General features: G+C 38.3%; 4 protein-coding genes across 12 annotated transcripts; 3 read left to right on the top strand and 1 right to left on the bottom strand.

The window, feature by feature from the left end:
- Positions 1-100: 100 nt before the first annotated feature.
- Positions 101-2,808, bottom strand: LOC114733240 (photosynthetic NDH subunit of lumenal location 4, chloroplastic). Of its 4 annotated transcripts, none has more exons than XM_028920662.1 (6): positions 2,383-2,808; positions 1,934-2,026; positions 1,676-1,736; positions 1,515-1,583; positions 1,011-1,066; positions 101-645 (listed from the first exon to the last, which is right to left on the bottom strand). In XM_028920662.1, exons 1-5 carry the CDS (start codon positions 2,740-2,742, stop codon positions 1,056-1,058), a joined length of 594 nt encoding a protein of 197 aa, XP_028776495.1. In that variant the 5' UTR covers positions 2,743-2,808; the 3' UTR covers positions 101-645; positions 1,011-1,055. The 4 variants fall into 4 exon arrangements, with proteins under 4 accessions (XP_028776495.1, XP_028776493.1, XP_028776492.1 ...); XM_028920660.1 differs by having other exon boundaries at positions 101-567; positions 1,011-1,143; positions 2,383-2,806; XM_028920659.1 differs by having other exon boundaries at positions 1,011-1,143; positions 2,383-2,805.
- A 587-nt stretch (positions 2,809-3,395) lies between these two features.
- On the top strand, positions 3,396-5,897 carry LOC114733239 (trafficking protein particle complex subunit 12). Of its 4 annotated transcripts, none has more exons than XM_028920658.1 (2): positions 3,396-4,704; positions 5,881-5,897. In XM_028920658.1, exon 1 carries the CDS (start codon positions 3,573-3,575, stop codon positions 4,701-4,703), a length of 1,131 nt encoding a protein of 376 aa, XP_028776491.1. In that variant the 5' UTR covers positions 3,396-3,572; the 3' UTR covers position 4,704; positions 5,881-5,897. The 4 variants fall into 4 exon arrangements, with proteins under 4 accessions (XP_028776491.1, XP_028776490.1, XP_028776489.1 ...); XM_028920657.1 differs by having other exon boundaries at positions 5,869-5,885; XM_028920656.1 differs by lacking the exon at positions 5,881-5,897 and adding an exon at positions 4,948-5,469.
- A 2,818-nt stretch (positions 5,898-8,715) lies between these two features.
- LOC114733238 (bifunctional aspartate aminotransferase and glutamate/aspartate-prephenate aminotransferase) lies at positions 8,716-12,247 on the top strand. Of its 3 annotated transcripts, XM_028920652.1 has the most exons (11): positions 8,717-8,846; positions 8,941-9,108; positions 9,201-9,438; positions 9,537-9,630; positions 9,746-9,849; positions 10,322-10,570; positions 10,666-10,779; positions 11,026-11,109; positions 11,324-11,494; positions 11,604-11,717; positions 11,849-12,247. In XM_028920652.1, exons 2-11 carry the CDS (start codon positions 8,975-8,977, stop codon positions 11,987-11,989), a joined length of 1,443 nt encoding a protein of 480 aa, XP_028776485.1. In that variant the 5' UTR covers positions 8,717-8,846; positions 8,941-8,974; the 3' UTR covers positions 11,990-12,247. The 3 variants fall into 3 exon arrangements, with proteins under 3 accessions (XP_028776486.1, XP_028776485.1, XP_028776484.1); XM_028920653.1 differs by having other exon boundaries at positions 8,716-9,108; positions 9,204-9,438; XM_028920651.1 differs by having other exon boundaries at positions 8,717-9,108.
- A 2,246-nt stretch (positions 12,248-14,493) lies between these two features.
- Positions 14,494-16,147, top strand: LOC114733245 (protein NEN4). Its single transcript, XM_028920668.1, has 5 exons — positions 14,494-14,994; positions 15,082-15,128; positions 15,222-15,285; positions 15,387-15,560; positions 15,671-16,147. The coding sequence occupies exons 1-5, from the start codon at positions 14,545-14,547 to the stop codon at positions 15,761-15,763; spliced, it is 828 nt and encodes a 275-aa protein (XP_028776501.1). The 5' UTR covers positions 14,494-14,544; the 3' UTR covers positions 15,764-16,147.
- Positions 16,148-16,358: the final 211 nt, after the last annotated feature.

Raw genomic sequence — 16,358 nt, 5'->3', positions numbered from 1 at the left:
GAATGATAGGGAAACAAAGCTCGAGTGTCATTTCATGTAAAATAAGTAGGTCTCCAACACATTACATGGAACTGAAGAAATGTTTCGCATTGCTCGTGACTTGACTTGTCTTATTGTTAATTTTATATTATGTATATCGAATATTGACAAGAGACATTGTTTTAACATTTGCCGCAGCAGTTAAAGTTACGTATCCATGTTAATATACCTGTTTACCTGACAAATCGCAAGTCGCAATCAATTTTTGGCAGCCAGTTTTGCCAGGGAGATATCACCTAACCTACCGAGTAAAACAAGACTCAGAATCACGAATTTGCAGTTCACTGTTCTAATTTATAAGCATCCAGAACCCCACTGTCGTTTCAGGGAAAAACATACAAGTGTAGGTGATGATACTGAAAATTACATATACACTGAAGGTACAAAGTTGTCCCATTTCATGTTCAATGATACACCTTGCTGGACATATCCATATCATTACTCTGAAAACGGGCATCAATATCAATCGTTTGTCCGCCTGTCAGGGAAGAACGGTAACTTGAGGTGGTCGGACTAAGCAAGGAGATTCTGCCAAACAAGTTACACTCATCAAAATGTCCATTTAATATCTCTTATCTTGTAGAACGATGCCTAGTTTAGTCAAACCTGAACAGAGTAGAGAAAGCATATCAGCAAGTGTCATGCAAAGTATTGACGAATCTTTGTGACTGAACTGAGAAGATTGCAGGGGAACAGAGTGTGATTAGGAGAAAAATGAGTCTCATCTTATTCATCATGTATCGGGGCATATATACACCGAGAATACAACTACATATAGGCTAACTATAAAAGCTAAACCGACTAGCTACATAACTTTGAACTATTACGTAGCTAATGATATAAGTTAACACTTCGCCAATGTTCATTTAAGTAAATATTAATGGAAGGAGTCAGGCATAGGAAAAATGCTTGTTTGCCATCTTAACGATCTAAGAATGTGAAGCAATGTCTTGATGAGATCAGGAACTCACTTGATCCAAGTGTGCTTCAGGTGGATATATGAATCCGACGATCTTCTATCCCCTTACTTTGCATTACCAGAATAAATACCAACAAAATTAATATCGTACAGAAGTGTGGCATTACCCGGTATATTGCAGTCACCTATACAATCAGTGTTAATTGTGTCAGTGTCAAATGACTAGGTTTCAAAGTAATTACTCGCTACATTTAGTGGTGGGGGTGGAGGGGATGACGATGACCATTAAACCAGAAAAATCACGTCCCTCAACAAGTGCAACAAAAGCATTTCCTTAGATGGGTAGCCTTGATTTTATTAAAGGAAGTTCATGGTCTACTCGCTGTCTTCTCAGATGAAGAAATGTCAAAATAGTATGAGAAAAGACCAGAGGGATCTATTACTAAATAGTCTCATTTTAAACGCGTTGCATGTGGGGGATAACTGGAGCTTCTCACTGGATGACTTAATAGATACTACAGTCTAGCAATTTCAGTTGAAAATGATCATAAACAACCTGAAAAGCAGCCCGCAGGTTCTGGGCCGTATGCTAAATGTGGAGGAATCCTTAGTTTGCGTTTCCCACCTGCAAAAAAAAAGAAAAAGGAAAATGGTAGATTAACGAGTCTTTAAAGCGACTGAAATGCCACATATGGCATGACGATTTTTATTTCATACCTATCCGCATTGGGGGTACTCCTTCACCCCCCAAAATTCCCTGATCCAATCCCTTGATAACCTGGACTTAGATACTTGATAAGTGATCGGTTGTGAAAATATAAGTAACAAACAACGGAAAGTACTTTTCCCATCCCTCTTCAAAATTCTAGTTACGTAGTTCACATTTTTTAAACTAACAATTCTGGAACTCTCTATGAGGCCAAGCGATGACATACTTGATAGCAGAGACAAACCAAACGTGAAGAAACATCTTACCTTACCGACACCTATGCGCATGGTGAGAGGCCTAGCCCGTTTGTAGCTGCTATCAAACACAGTCTCATCAGCGAATCTTGCAGTGTAGTGAACCTGTAGGTCATTGGTACCACTTAGAAGTTGAAATTTCAAGTGCTTGCTAATACAGCTGATTAAATACTTCTTGTATAATACTTGCATGCTTTGCGACATTCTTGCTCTGGATAATGCCCACAAAAATGAAGAGGAACTAATTATACATCATGTGTAACTAGGCTCTGGCTAGGGACAATAGCTTTCAAAATTTCACCAAAGTTCATGCCTCTTACATTTCATACTTAATGCTTAATTGCTTGTAACTTTTATTCTACTGGCACCCAGGAAGACGCTTATGTCAAATAGCCAAACGAAAACGAGAGGAGAGAATCATGCAACTGGGAGGTAAAATGGAAATTCAGAGCGGGTCTCACATTAATAAGCTCGCCGAGGGGGGCTTCGTCCCCAGGTCCTTCTACAATGTCGCAGTAACCGAGACCAGACTTCGCATAGTTAAGTTCACATAAAGGTTCCCCCACAGTGGCGTAATATTCAATTCTAGTTGCATCGGCATCCAAGGGCGTCAAGGCCAGGACTGAGGCTGCTACAAGGCCAATACCAATGTTCAGGAATGTTTTCCTAGTTGCAGGAATGGAGGATGAAGAAAGCTTGGGCCTGGAACTAGTGGTTTTTGGATGACAAGAAAGAGAACAAGAGAGAGTGAATTTGGGAGTAGCAGAGATTTGAAGAACAGTGGGACTTGCAGTGGCAATGGGGAGAGGAGAGACTGCCATTGATTTCCTTGCTGATATAAAGCAATCTCAAGCAACTTCGAAGGGTGCTTAGAGCTAGACTTTTTGTAAGGCGCAGGCTGGCCACTTCGGCAAGACCCATGACAATGGATATAATCTGGGACCCACGTAAAAGCACAGTTCTGCCTCCTTGCTTTTCACGTCCCTAAACTAAAATTATCGTTTCCCCCTTTTTACTGACACTTTAAAAATTGAATTGAATGACAATTATATCAATCAATGGACAACAAATAAACAATAAAACAACAACGAGTGTGTGGGGGTCAAAAAAGTGACCCTCCTCACTCATTTTACTACTCCTATCGTATAATATTATTAATTTCCTGACAGTAATTAGAAAATCACATGCTTATGTATAAAAATCATATATTGTTCTTGGAAAATTTATAATTGCTATATTTTAATTAAATGACATGATAGTAAAAGTATAATTTTTATTCATAAATTTTGTTTTTGTATAAAAAATTCGTAATTTTTATTTTAAAATATTTATGTATTTAAACGGCACCCTATGGATCTGATGGGCCGGCACCTGATCCTGCGGCCCATCTAAGTACGGAGTTCAGGACGAGTCCGGAGTTCAGAACGAAATTACGAGCTCGTCCCAAAATCAAGATAGAACCCTCCCGCTCTTTAGCTTGGGGCTTGGGCCGAGTGGTGACGTAGGGCCGTCCCGTTGCAGGATAATAAGCAGTCATCTGGCGGGAACACTGTCTTCTCTGCGCTGAGCTCCGGCGATCCATTTACCTTGCTGTCGTTAAGTAGCTTCTCTTCCGGCGAAGTTCTTGTTACAGGCTGATCCATCGCGTGTGATGGATTCGGATCTGGTCGATTCAGGGTTGCAGGCGGTGACCTCCGATACGGAAAAGCTATCCATCAATGATCCGCTCACTAATGAGTTTGCCTCTCTCAACGACGTGTGCCACGAGCTTTCCTCTCTACAGGAGCTCGCTGCCCGTGGCTCCTGGCGCTCGATAATCGACAAGGTTGCTCGAGCAAGGGCTCTCTCACTTCTCAAAAAACCCCACGATCATCTCTCCTATCTCGCCTACAACGTCCTCGCCTTCACAAAACTGCGCCGTTTCAATGAAGCATCTGCTGAGCTCGATTCCATGGAAGATCTCAACAGTTCTCACTACCAGTACGAAACATATCCGAAGATTTATCCTAATCGATCCGGTTCCATGGTGCCTTTCTGCATTCGGTGGCTTCACGCGGTGGTCCCTATTAAATTAGGTCAACGCCAGGAAGGTATAGATAGGATGTACATTCTCCTTGATTTTGTGCGTGAGAAGTTGAAGGAGAAGGAAATGAAAGGTCTTGGTGTTTCTCTTGATGTGTGGAGAAAAAGGGAGGTGTTTGTAATGAATTCAATAATCGGGTACCACTTGACCAACAAAGAGTTTAGTGTAGCATTGAGTTTGATTAAAGATTTGCTTAATCATGATTCTTCGGATGCCACATTAATTTCGAAACTAGGGTATATTCAAATGCAAATTGGTGATTTAGAGGGCGCGAAAGCTTCGTTCAATCAGATCGAGGTTTTGATGAAAGAGAATAAGACTAATGGATCACTGAGCGAGACTGAGCTTAAGAATCTTGTGAGCCGAAATAAGGCCTTAGTATATATGGTTGGGAAGGATTACATCTCCGCTGTGAGAGAGTATGAAGAGTGCATTGACAGAGACCATGCGGACGTACTGGCTATAAATAATAAAGCCCTTTGTTTGATGTATTTGAGGGATTTGTCTGATTCCATCAAAGTCCTAGAAAATGCGCTTGAAAGAGTTCCTACGGTGGCTCTGAATGAGACGCTTGTTGTGAATTTATGTAGTATGTACGAGTTAGCGTATGTTAATCACTCTGATATCAAGAAAACGCTCAGCAATTGGATAGCACGTGTTGCTCCGGATGACTTTGATGCAACATGTACCCGAGCATGAGGTATCTTATCCGCCCCTCCCCCCCAGGATCCTATTTTCTTTTGAGCTTCTTTTTGTGACATTCTTGAAATGTGTAAATTTGTGTTCTATATTAATGATACGGTGTTAACTTTTCATTTTTTATTTATTCCAACTTCAGGATTACTTTTTGTTGGTATGTTTGTTCACTCATTTCTGATTTCTTTGACCTACCATGTGTCTTTTAGTGAAGTGCAATGTGGCTTCAATCTGGTTTGTGTGATAGAATAAGGTATTCAGGAATGAAGGAATCAGGTGAATGGGAATCATTGCATCCCAATGAGCTTGATGCTTTGTTTAATGAGCCCCTAGTGAAATTATGGACGATACAGCCCGTTCGGAAGTGTTATTCCTATATTGTCTTCTACTATTTTTGCGTATGTTGAATTGGTCTTTGGAAATTCGAAGGTTCAGCAAAACAATAGCTTAAATCAGTGAAATGTCTTAATGAATCTGCCTCATAGCTGGTATCTGGCAAAGGTTTCCACTATGCTTGAGGGGAATCTTTTGAAGTAGGGGTTCATGGTGCTAAAACTATGTGATTGGCCCTTGTGGTATTTTCACGTGTGATTATCAGTGAAACTTTCATGTGACAAACATGTGGCCTTTATTGATGATAGATTGACTGTCTTCCAAATTACTGCGTCCCCTTCATTTATCTATCGTACACTAATCCGATAGTTTTCTTGATTTGCCTCTTGTAATACTAACAGTTTTGATCTATGGGAAAATCATATTAGTTATAACTTATGAATAGTGTGACTCACCTCAGATTTTATGCAAAAGTATGATCCCATAATCCAATTCCTAGCTCGCCGCACCTCACCTTTTTTGGCGCCAAAACTGCTTCTCACTTTGGATTCAAGCCATTTTGGTCTCTCTGTGGTACCAACGCCTGGACATTGTTTGTCGTTCTGGTGTTGAGCCTTGTGTTGGGCTTGGAGCCTTCTTTCTAAATTTCTGCTGCTCATATTATAGAGCTGCTGCTTTTCCTTGGTGACTATTTTAGCTTGAGGGCTTGGCTACTTGTTCAGTAGTCGTTGTTATTACTGCTGACAGTCCCTTCCCCATGGAATTTGAGCCTTACCATTGATGGTAGTTTTCTTGTGGATGATATGGAGATGTTGAGACCAAACGAAATCGACAGTTCTGTTAACAGAAAACGAGGCGGTGGTATTGAAGTAGGAAAAATTGGCGTACCTCTTCAACTTGTAGCTGGCTAACTTAAAATTATGGGCATATCGCTCTCTATTTTGCTGCCCTCTGCGCAAGTTATATTATATGCAATCAAGAGAAAACTTTTGCACTGTCTGATACATTATCCTTTTATTTTGAAATCATTAGTATAAGAGCTACTTGACTAATTTGAGTAAATTAAATTAAAAAAATTAAGTATAAGTTAGTTATTAGTTATAATAAATAAGTGTTGTTTTCTTAAAATATCTTTGTTAATCATGTGTATTAGTTAGAACTATCTCTTGATGAAACTTTTAACATGTGTAATTACTACAAGGACTATCTTGAAAAAAAATGGATAAATATAAGAGATAGTAAATTAGGATCTTATATTTATTATCAAATTAAAAATCAAATTAACTACTATATGAAGAACTGGGAGTAGTACTTAGAACGATCATGAGCTGTCCCAAACAATTTCACTTGCTCAAGATGGACTTAACACTGTTGAGCTCATTAGGAGGAAAAACATGCTGACCTGGGAAAACTTTTAAAATTATTTGAATAAAAAATTGGTTCGATTGAAAAATAGAAAAAGGAATATCACTTCCTTAAAAGGAAAACGCACAAGTGAGGGAGAGGGGTATTAGAGAAGTATTAGGGCATTGAACGTCAGCAGAATTAATATCATTTTGGCCAGCTTGTGCTTCTTCGAAATACTTTTTAAGATAAAGGAACTGACGTTTCAGTGAAATCAAATATAAGGATGGAAAATTACGAAAATAAACTACTAAAAGCAACATTATCGAGGAAACTGAAGTGATAATTTTCCTAACTATTATTAGTACGTTCATTCCCTTCTGATCTGCCCACATCCCATTCCTTGTCGAGTGCTGAGAGAAGGGGGTCCCCTTCCTACAATGGAAAGTCCAGGACGACTGCAGCTTCGTTCATATTTCATCTCACAGATTCTCATATAATTTATGAATGGTATGGGTGGTTATCAATCTTTATATGTACTGCTAAGTTGATATAGATTGTTGCTGTTGCTGTTGCTATATTCTTTTCGATGACTTATTATACATGCATCGATGATGTTTACACCTTAGGCACCCAATGGGCATCTTATGTTACATCTTAGCCGAAATTCGAACGCACTGCGCAAGTTAAAACAAGTCTACATACGATGCACAATCATAAACCTGAAGATGCCAGAATTTGAACGCATCAAAATACAACTGATGAAAAAGAAATCATTTTAGGAGAGGGATCAACAACCTCTAGCATGAATATCGACAAATGTTTATGGGGCAAGGAAATTTCTTGAGTTAGATCGCAAATGTGATGGCATTTTATTGATTGATCGATTCTAGCAAAAGAACACCGGAAATGATGATGAAGGGTGTGCGACTGTGCTTCCATTTTACCGTTTGTAACTCATTTCCCCTCCATAAGTCCTACTTAACTTGCCTTTAATTTTTATTACTCATCGGGTCTTAAATATAAGATTCATTTGTAGTGTAATTTATGCTATAAAATGGGCCTTATATTTAGAACCGGAGGCATATAAGTTAGCAAAAGAAGGGGTAATGCGTTGAGCAACGTGTCCTGTTACATTATTATTAAAAAGAAATAAAAGAACACAGTGAGAGCAATTATTTTTGTGCGGTAGGTGAACTACTTGTGATGTTCAATGAGCAGTGGCAGCCGGGGGCTGATAGGAGAGATAAACAAGGGAGTAGGAACGCAATAATCTGACCTCCCTTCCCTCTGACGTAACATTATTACTACATTTCAATACACACCTAAACAAATGCACCATAATGTCGGATTTAACAGCATAAAATAATTCAACAGCATATTGTGATCTCTTGTATTTTCTTATGGGTCACCGCATCTCTTTCTGAGCTTTGAACGGCAACTTGCAAGGTAGACCAACGCGACGACACCATACATATCATAAAAAATTACACGAGCTCAATATAGAGCATAACATTATTGCATATGGGCTCACTGTCCTATGATCATCGTCACCATTATCTATCCAATGACGAGGGCCCAGATATCGGCCCAGTGGGTTCTATATAAATGCTGTATCCTCTTTTCCGGTCTACCACGACCCACGTTGCTCTTCCTGGGCTTCTCGCTAGCTGCTGCCTCAGGTACGCCGTACGCTTGCGTTCGTATTTGCAAATTTGAGTTTGAGTAAACCTGATTTTTGCACAATCGATTTTATTCAGAAGTGGATTTGTTATAACGCTATTTATATTAGAAAAGGTATGATTTTTATTTTCTAGACAATCTTGGAGAGATTTGAGGATGGCTTAATTTCTTTTCCAATTTTTTGTTAAATCTGCAGGCTAAATGCTAACATGTTTAATCATCATTATTCCTCTAAAGAGTAATTAAATAAAATAAAAAATAAGAAGCAAGTGATAACAATTTGTTTGTTTATGTAAAAGTCTCAACCCTTTTCTTTTCCTGTGCATTATTCTGCTTCCATTTATGCTTGGTACTGTTTCATCCGGTCCCCAGTTCTCTGGCCTCATGACCTCATCTTGCTCCCCTCCAATTTTGCAAAGTTCCCTCTGCTTCCATTATTTGCCTCTCAAACCCTACTCTCATACCATATATGAGTTTCTAGTCGAAGCCCATTTTTGACAAAACGTGGTTGACAAAAATAGGAAGCCAAGCATCTGTGTCCCGTGGGAAGCTGATAGGTACGTTTCCTCTCCAACGCGCGTCCAACTCCGAAAACGCTCTAAAAACGCACTCTTGAATCTTGATTGACCGTTTACGTCCCCCGCCTCATCCCACCAACCCTCCTTCCCAGTTCCCACCAAACCCCCCCCCCCCCCGAGTCCGACTCTCCTTCCTTTTCTTCTCTTCTCTTCTCGCTCTCTTCCTTTAAAGAGTTCGAAACAATATTTTCTTTGTTCATTGCGTTAGGTGAACATTTTTCTTTGGGAATGACTCTCTTTTGAAGGATTCAATTCAACATTTTCTTTGCTCATTGTGCTTGGTTGTGAAATTTCTTTCCCAGCAATTCACCCTCGGTTCTCCATTCTGTAATTTCAATGGCCAATTCGTTATATCATACGACCACCTCCCGCGTGGGACTTCGAGACCAATGGCTTGGTGTTGGTCAGGTTTCTCAGAGTGCTTTTAGATCAATTTCCTTTTCGTCGCAGCTTTCGGATTTTCCTCTCAAGTGAGTAAATCTTGGTTTCCGTTTCTCTGGTTCTTTATGCGATGTTGATTGCTGATAATGCACTTTCTTCTTCCTTTTTTTTTTTTTTGTAGAAGTCTGAAAGCTCGAAAACATGTAGGGTTCAGTTATAACGTTATGCTGGTGAAGGCAAAAAGTAATTTAGATGAAATCGACGTTGATATTTCTCTGAGCCCAAGAGTAAACTCTGTGAAACCTTCCAAGACTGTGGCCATAAGTGACCAAGCCACAGCTCTTGTACAGGCTGGTGTTCCCGTTATCCGGTTAGCTGCCGGAGAACCTGATTTTGATACACCGGCTGTTATAGCTGAGGTGAGAGCTGGTTCCTTGTTTATCGAATTTATCTCCGCCTTGCTATATAACTACTGTTGAAGCCACACTTTATTTTATTTTATTTTAAATTCGCATAGGCCGGAATAAATGCAATTCGCGAAGGTTACACGAGATATACCCCAAACGCGGGTACATTAGAGCTCCGCGAAGCAATTTGTAATAAGCTAAAAGGTCAGTCTACATGTTCAAAGCATTTTGTAGAGAATTAACTCACTTCACATGCCTTATTTTATGTTATTTTATTTTTTGGGACGAGCATGAATGTATGCCGGTATTGTTGTTGCAGAGGAGAATGGACTTACTTATGCTGCTGATCAAATTGTTGTCAGTAATGGAGCCAAGCAGAGTCTTGTTCAAGCAGTTCTTGCAGTCTGTTCCCCTGGAGATGAGGTGAAGGGCGTTACCCAATTGATAAAACATTGGATGCAGCTGTGCTGTAAAATTATTAGGACTTGTGTGAATTACTATACTAGCATCATCTATGGCATAGGCTTTCGAATCTTTGTTCTTTCCTGCATCATGAAATTTTAAGTTTTCTCTCTGTTCTTCTGTTAATGTTTGCACTCACAGGAACTGTCTGCAGTCTGTTTGAACGTGTTCACTTGTCTTGTTTTCCAGGACACGTTTTTTAAAAGACTTTCATCCATGTTTCACTTCTCTCTAATTAAGTTTGAATGTATGTTTTAATTTCAGGTTGTTTTGTTCTTACTATGCTTGGAGTCAAGCCATTTAAAAAGTCATCGCACCCTTAGCGACATTTTTCCATTTATATCAATATTTTTTTATGTTCTTTTTGGGCAATTTATACTAAGTTATGTTGTGTTCTTGAGATGCTTATAATCCTGTTTTATGAATAACGCAGGTCATTATTCCAGCTCCATATTGGGTTAGCTACCCAGAAATGGCAAGGTTGGCCGATGCAAAGCCTGTGATCCTACCAACAAGCATTTCTGACAATTTTTTGTTAGATCCAAAACTCCTGGAGTCCAAAATAACTGACAGATCAAGATTGCTAATTCTCTGTTCACCATCTAACCCAACCGGATCTGTCTACCCTAAAAAACTACTTGAAGAAATAGCTAAGATCGTGGCAAAACACCCCAGGCTTCTGGTACAATTATATTTGTGATCAATTCTGGTGTTTCATAGTATACTAAGCTAAAACGATGGCTGGGATTTGGAGATCTTAATGGTTTTACTGGGCAGGTTCTTTCTGATGAAATTTATGAGCACATAATTTATGCGCCAGCAACTCACACAAGCTTTGCATCTTTACCAGGCATGTGGGATAGGACTCTAACTGTTAATGGATTTTCTAAGGTTAGTCTGTGGTGATTCATTTGTCTACTGGTAGAGTAGTGACTTCTAATATCCCGAGGAATAAGTTTTATTTGTTACTATACTGTTTTTGGGTGTATTATTGATCTTTAGGCTGTTAATTCCCTGTTCTTACCTTCAGCTTAATGATATTAGTTACTTCTTCTAGTGAGTGTAGATCATAACATAATTATGATATGCTGTTAGAACTCCCAGGATAGGATTTTTATGGTTTGAGACTTCCTGTAGGCCTTTGCAATGACTGGATGGCGTCTCGGGTATATTGCTGGTCCAAAGCATTTTATTACAGCATGTGGAAAGCTTCAGAGTCAGGTATGCTGTACTTTTTTATTGGCCACCTCAGCTTGTAAAACTTGCATCATATTTCTTGATTAACATTTTCTTCAAGACATCCATTACATGCTTAGTTTTTATAATATGCAGTAACTTGTAATTGACTTGTTGAAACAAAGTAACTGCTTTGGGTTAGTTTATTTATCTATATTGATGCTGCATATAACAACCTTCTGTGCTTTGTCAAATTTAGCTCACTTCGGGGGCCTGTAGCATATCTCAGAAAGCTGGAGTTGCTGCGTTAGGTCTTGGCAAAGCGGGTGGGGAGGCAGTTGGCAAGATGGTGAAAGCATTTAGGGAGCGGCGGGACTTCTTGGTTAAAAGTTTTAGTGAAATAGATGGTGTCAGGATTTCAGAACCCCGGGTTCGAACTCAGATATTTATTGGCTTATTGCATAATGATTATCCGCATTGTGATTTTTCTCTCTTTCTGCCTGTATGAGACCTTAAGTAGACTTTCTTAACGCTTGTAGGGCGCATTTTATCTGTTCATTGATATCAGCTCCTTCTATGGAAGAGAAGCTGAAGGATTTGGTATAATTGAGGATTCCGAGTCAATGTGTCGATACTTGCTGGACAAGGGCCAGGTACACTCGCTTCACATCTTTCGTTTAGAATTAGTTGGAATTCTGCACACTTTCATCCACTGCAGGGGCAAAACTTCTAGTGCCTTGGATCCTGAAGTTATTGAATTTATATTTTTACTCTTGATTTACAGGTTGCCGTTGTACCCGGGAGTGCCTTTGGAGACGATAGTTGCATTCGCATCTCTTATGCAGCGTCACTCTCTACCTTGCAGGCAGCAGTTGAGAGGATTAAGAAAGCACTTACCACCCTAGCCTCTGTCGCCCTTGTATAATGTCATTGAATTATGTACTGTGTCCTTGTTATTGTATTTTCTTTTGGGTTGTCATTGAATTATGTACTGTGTCCTTGTTATTGTATTTTCTTTTGGGTTGTCATTGAATTATGTACTGTGTCCTTGTTATTGTATTTTCTTTTGGGTTGGCAATGTGCAATTGTGGAACGTTTATTCTCAAAATAATGAATGATGAATGAAAGATGTAGCTGCTTGTGGAATTTGAGGTCTTGTAAGATTTAATATTATATTCTCTTTCACCCTCTGCCATGAAGCACCTTCTTAGAGAATCAACTGCATATGTACCTGTCGATGAGCATAAACTCACTGTTACCTCTTTTTTTTTTTTTATAAAATCTATTTTGTAATGCAAATATCTTAATAATAGGAGATAGTGTCCAAAAAAAAAAAGATGGGAGATGGTATTTTATAATGAGCACTGTTGGTAGTAGGCATGACGCCTGCCCTCTCGCTTCCGCGACCGATTCTATTCTCACCCTTGCGTTCGGTCAAAGGCCAAAAAAAGAAAAAACTCAGTCTGGGGCTTATGCGCAAAATTTGTCGTAAGCTATTCTATAATACTGGAATAAAAACAAACTATGTCGAAGTTTTTTTTTTGGGGGGGGGGGAGGTAAGCACTGTTATTTATTATTGATTACGTGATTGCTATTTTTCATAGTTAATTTTTGTCTTCAACATTTAGGGGGTGTTTGGGTTTTTTGCCAAACACTCCTATTTTTTTGAAAACCATGGTTTTGATCTTGAAACTTTGGTTTCAGCTGAAGCAGCACGCGACCCGCTTTTTATTCTCTATATATTGGATTGAGTGGCCCCCACACGTTGGACTTTTCTTATTTCATCTTTTCTTTTTGTCGGCAACGGCTCCTTTGCATTCAAACTTCTCATGCATTAATTAAATTGAATTAAATAATTATATTTTTTGGTTGACAAAATAAATTATTTTACGAAAAACATATTTAATTATTTTATTAATATATATACGTTTTAATTTTAATTATTTAATATATATTATTTATTAATATATACATGTTTAATATTTTATTAAATTATTTTGCAAAATAAAAATTTATTTATTTTATTAATATATATACGTATTAATTTTTTTATTAATATTTTTTATTTACTTCAAATAAACATATATTATGAAATATATCTTATATGTAATTATCATTTAAACTTATGTCCTTTTTAGTAATTTTTACATATAAAAAAGCACTTTTGACAACAACTATCTAAACACTCTCACTTTATCAGAATTATTTTTTTAAAAAAGCTATTCTTTCAAATCTATTCTCTCCAGAATCTATTTTCAGAACTATTCTCCAAACCATGGTTTGAGGTTATCCAAACACCCCCTTAAATGATTTTGCGGTAAAAACAGCTTAATGTTGCCTTGAACAAAGTCAAGATCCTTGCGAAGAAGAGAAATCACATAGAAAGAATTATTTTCTATTTGGCTCTGATAATTATAATCGTCTGAATTTGTAATACTAAATAGTAAATACCAAATAATTTTATCAGAAAGAAAACGAGTAATTTTACCCCTTTCTTTGTTTGAACTAGCTTACTTTTTTTTCTGTTTGGTAATATAATTTTACTTGTTTTTGGCCTTATTAAGTATGAATGAAATGTCCGTTTTCATTGTAAAAATAATAAGTAAAAGAATTTTTTTTTGGGGGGAAAACTACATATCAATGAGATTAAGAAATAGACAACAAAAAGTGAGATAAAAAAATAAAATGTTTTGTATAAATTTAATTGTTCATGAATTTTATAAATTGAAAAATATTTACATTCAAGTTTAGCAAATCAAAAAATATATTTTACACACGACCACACAATTTTTTTACTTGATGTATGAATATTTTTCCAACCTTTTACGGCTAAATGATTTATTTTTGGATACGTGCTTGTCTTATCTTTTTCATATTTTATTTTATTTGTTTTTTAACAAACAAGAACAACGTGCGAAACAAGTTCACCCACAAAAGCGGCATACCATGACACAAATTTCCCAGAGAGGCCATCAGAGTTCCAACTCGGTAGAGAAGAATGAACCCTTACTGGGGATATGTTGAGGCATATATTAATTGAAGGTTCGTTATTCCTTTGTAGCTCTGGGAATCAATTCCCCTGCACAGCAGACTCCTTGGAATGTCCCAAAATATTCATCATCAATGTCCCAGTTGCACAAGTTTCCCTTCCAAAAAACTTCGTTGAAATTTGGAAGCAACCTGCTTTCCAGGCAAACACGTCAGAAAACAGAAGGAATGAAAAGGTAATCTTCTCTTTTTTATTCTCATATTCCTCTCTAAGCAGGAGTTTCTTCAGATTGAACATTACATCCTCAAGAAGCTAAGGACCCTCTTCGTCTTCATGCAAAACCCAACCCAGTTACTTGAACTAAAAGACAATCAATCTCAACAAGTCTGGGCTTTCTTCCTCCTCCATATTTCTGTTTCAAACGACTTCCTATTTATATTGCTAATCACCCAACAAATCAAATCCAAGTTAAAGGAAACAGGCAGAGAATAATGGAGGTCTCTTATTCAGCCAACGAGAACGCACCGGAAATTGTATTCTTTGATTTGGAAACTACAGTACCCAACAAAAGTGGACAACGTTTCTGGGTTCTGGAATTTGGTGCAATTGTGGTCAGCCCCCAAAAACTAGTCGAGCTCGAAAGTTATACGACTCTCATCAGACCCAAAGATCTATCGGTGGTCTCAGTGAAACCCAGAAGATGCGATGGCATAACACGCGCGGCCGTGAAAAATGCACCATATTTTGAGGAAGTTGCCGAAAAGATATTCAGTATTTTAAATGGAAGGGTGTGGGCAGGTCATAACATCCGAAGATTCGATTGTGTTCGTATCAAAGAGGCATTTGAAGATATCGGCAGGCCAGCACCAGTACCAGTTGGAATCATTGATTCGCTTGGGATCCTAACTGAGAAGTTTGGGAGAAGAGCTGGCAATATGAAGGTACGTAAGAAATAATGAGTTTCTATAAAGCCAAAGTTCTAGTACTTGATTCTCTACAACAATCTTAAATTTTGTTTACGGGTGTAGATGGCAACATTGGCTTCTTATTTTGGTCTCGGAGAGCAAAAGCACAGGTATGGATTTCTATGGTTATACAGCTTCTGTATCGCATTGGTTTAAGTGAAAATTATTGTATTATTCTGGTCCTTATGTCCAATTCGAAGCAGAAGCCTGGATGACGTTCGCATGAACTTGGAGGTGCTCAAGCATTGTGCAACTGTATTGTTTCTGGTAATGAAATGCAGCTATTATCTGCACATTCTGCTAGTTTTAATTACCTTATAGCAGCGAATATTCTCGTGCCCTATGTAATGGCGACCGGGTGATGTCAGGAATCAAGTCTCCCAAGTACATCGCAGAGCAGATGGTATGGGACTTCTCATATTATGACGCGAAGCAGAACGAATGGAAAATCAACATGCAAAGAAGAAACAAGCAGGAAATCTCCCCCAACTTCACTGGGATATCAGAGGGCAGTCCCCTATGCAAGGGGAAGTTTGGAAAAGGTTTTATTTATACAACTCTTTCTTTATGCACATATATACTAGCATTTTCGTCTCGATCGGGTGATAGAAGCTAGCCGTTAACAATGACGATGAAACTCAATGAAATGCAGATGACGGAAAGAGTGAAGGGCCTTCTGTGTAAAGCTCAAGGGAACCAGCCTCTGAACCATATTCTCAAGCATTCTCATTCACTGCTAAGGTGAGGCAGAATAATCAAGACGGAAACGCCGCGCCGCCGCTTGCGAGGAAAATCTTATTCTTTTCTACTTTAATTTGACAAGGTCCTTGTGGGGAAGAGAAGGCCACAAGTTTTGTTCAGTTTTTGTAGAAGGACAGGATGAGCATGCGGAAGAGGGGTTGTTCTATTCTTGATTCGTCCAAGGAACAAAGAACCACTGAAGTAACAATTTGAGACGCATTTGTGAATGGTCAAGACTCTCCAGAACGCTGAAAAGGAGACACAACCCGCAACTCGAATTTGTCTCTTTATATTGCATTCTACTTCTTCATTCAGATTCTTTAATTGTATGTCTTCATTTGTAAATAAATTCAATTTGTCCAACAATTAGACTCCCTTTGTGTTTTTACTCTATCGCAGAAACGAGTCAACGTGAATTCTCTGTTCCCCTCGTTCCCAAACATGATTGATTTATGACAATTTAAGTCTCACAAAAGAGCTGGGGTGAAGCCCGATATTTAGATCCATAATATAATCAAATATATCTTTTAATTACCATAGTTTTATCCCAATTTCATTCTATTCTAAATCCTAATTCCGTTTCAATTATATCTTGTAAG

The sequence above is a fragment of the Neltuma alba genome, unplaced genomic scaffold, assembly GCF_004799145.2.
Source record: "Neltuma alba isolate B1F8T4 unplaced genomic scaffold, ASM479914v2 tig00012991_pilon, whole genome shotgun sequence".
In the NCBI taxonomy this organism is placed as follows: Eukaryota; Viridiplantae; Streptophyta; class Magnoliopsida; order Fabales; family Fabaceae; genus Neltuma; species Neltuma alba.
This window is presented reverse-complemented; position numbering and strand designations above follow the sequence as displayed.

Coding starts and splice junctions, on each gene's coding strand:
- LOC114733240 (XM_028920660.1), bottom strand. CDS start 2,742: ATGGCAGTCTCTCCTCTCCCCATTGCCACTGCAAGTCCCACTGTTCTT. Junction 2,027..2,382: donor CCCTCGGCGAGCTTATTAAT/GTGAGACCCGCT, acceptor AATGACCTACAG/GTTCACTACACTGCAAGATT. Junction 1,144..1,514: donor ACCTGCGGGCTGCTTTTCAG/GTTGTTTATGAT, acceptor CTGATTGTATAG/GTGACTGCAATATACCGGGT.
- LOC114733239 (XM_028920658.1), top strand. CDS start 3,573: ATGGATTCGGATCTGGTCGATTCAGGGTTGCAGGCGGTGACCTCCGAT.
- LOC114733238 (XM_028920652.1), top strand. CDS start 8,975: ATGGCCAATTCGTTATATCATACGACCACCTCCCGCGTGGGACTTCGA. Junction 9,439..9,536: donor CACCGGCTGTTATAGCTGAG/GTGAGAGCTGGT, acceptor AAATTCGCATAG/GCCGGAATAAATGCAATTCG. Junction 10,780..11,025: donor CTGTTAATGGATTTTCTAAG/GTTAGTCTGTGG, acceptor GACTTCCTGTAG/GCCTTTGCAATGACTGGATG.
- LOC114733245 (XM_028920668.1), top strand. CDS start 14,545: ATGGAGGTCTCTTATTCAGCCAACGAGAACGCACCGGAAATTGTATTC. Junction 14,995..15,081: donor GAAGAGCTGGCAATATGAAG/GTACGTAAGAAA, acceptor TTACGGGTGTAG/ATGGCAACATTGGCTTCTTA. Junction 15,561..15,670: donor CAAGGGGAAGTTTGGAAAAG/GTTTTATTTATA, acceptor AATGAAATGCAG/ATGACGGAAAGAGTGAAGGG.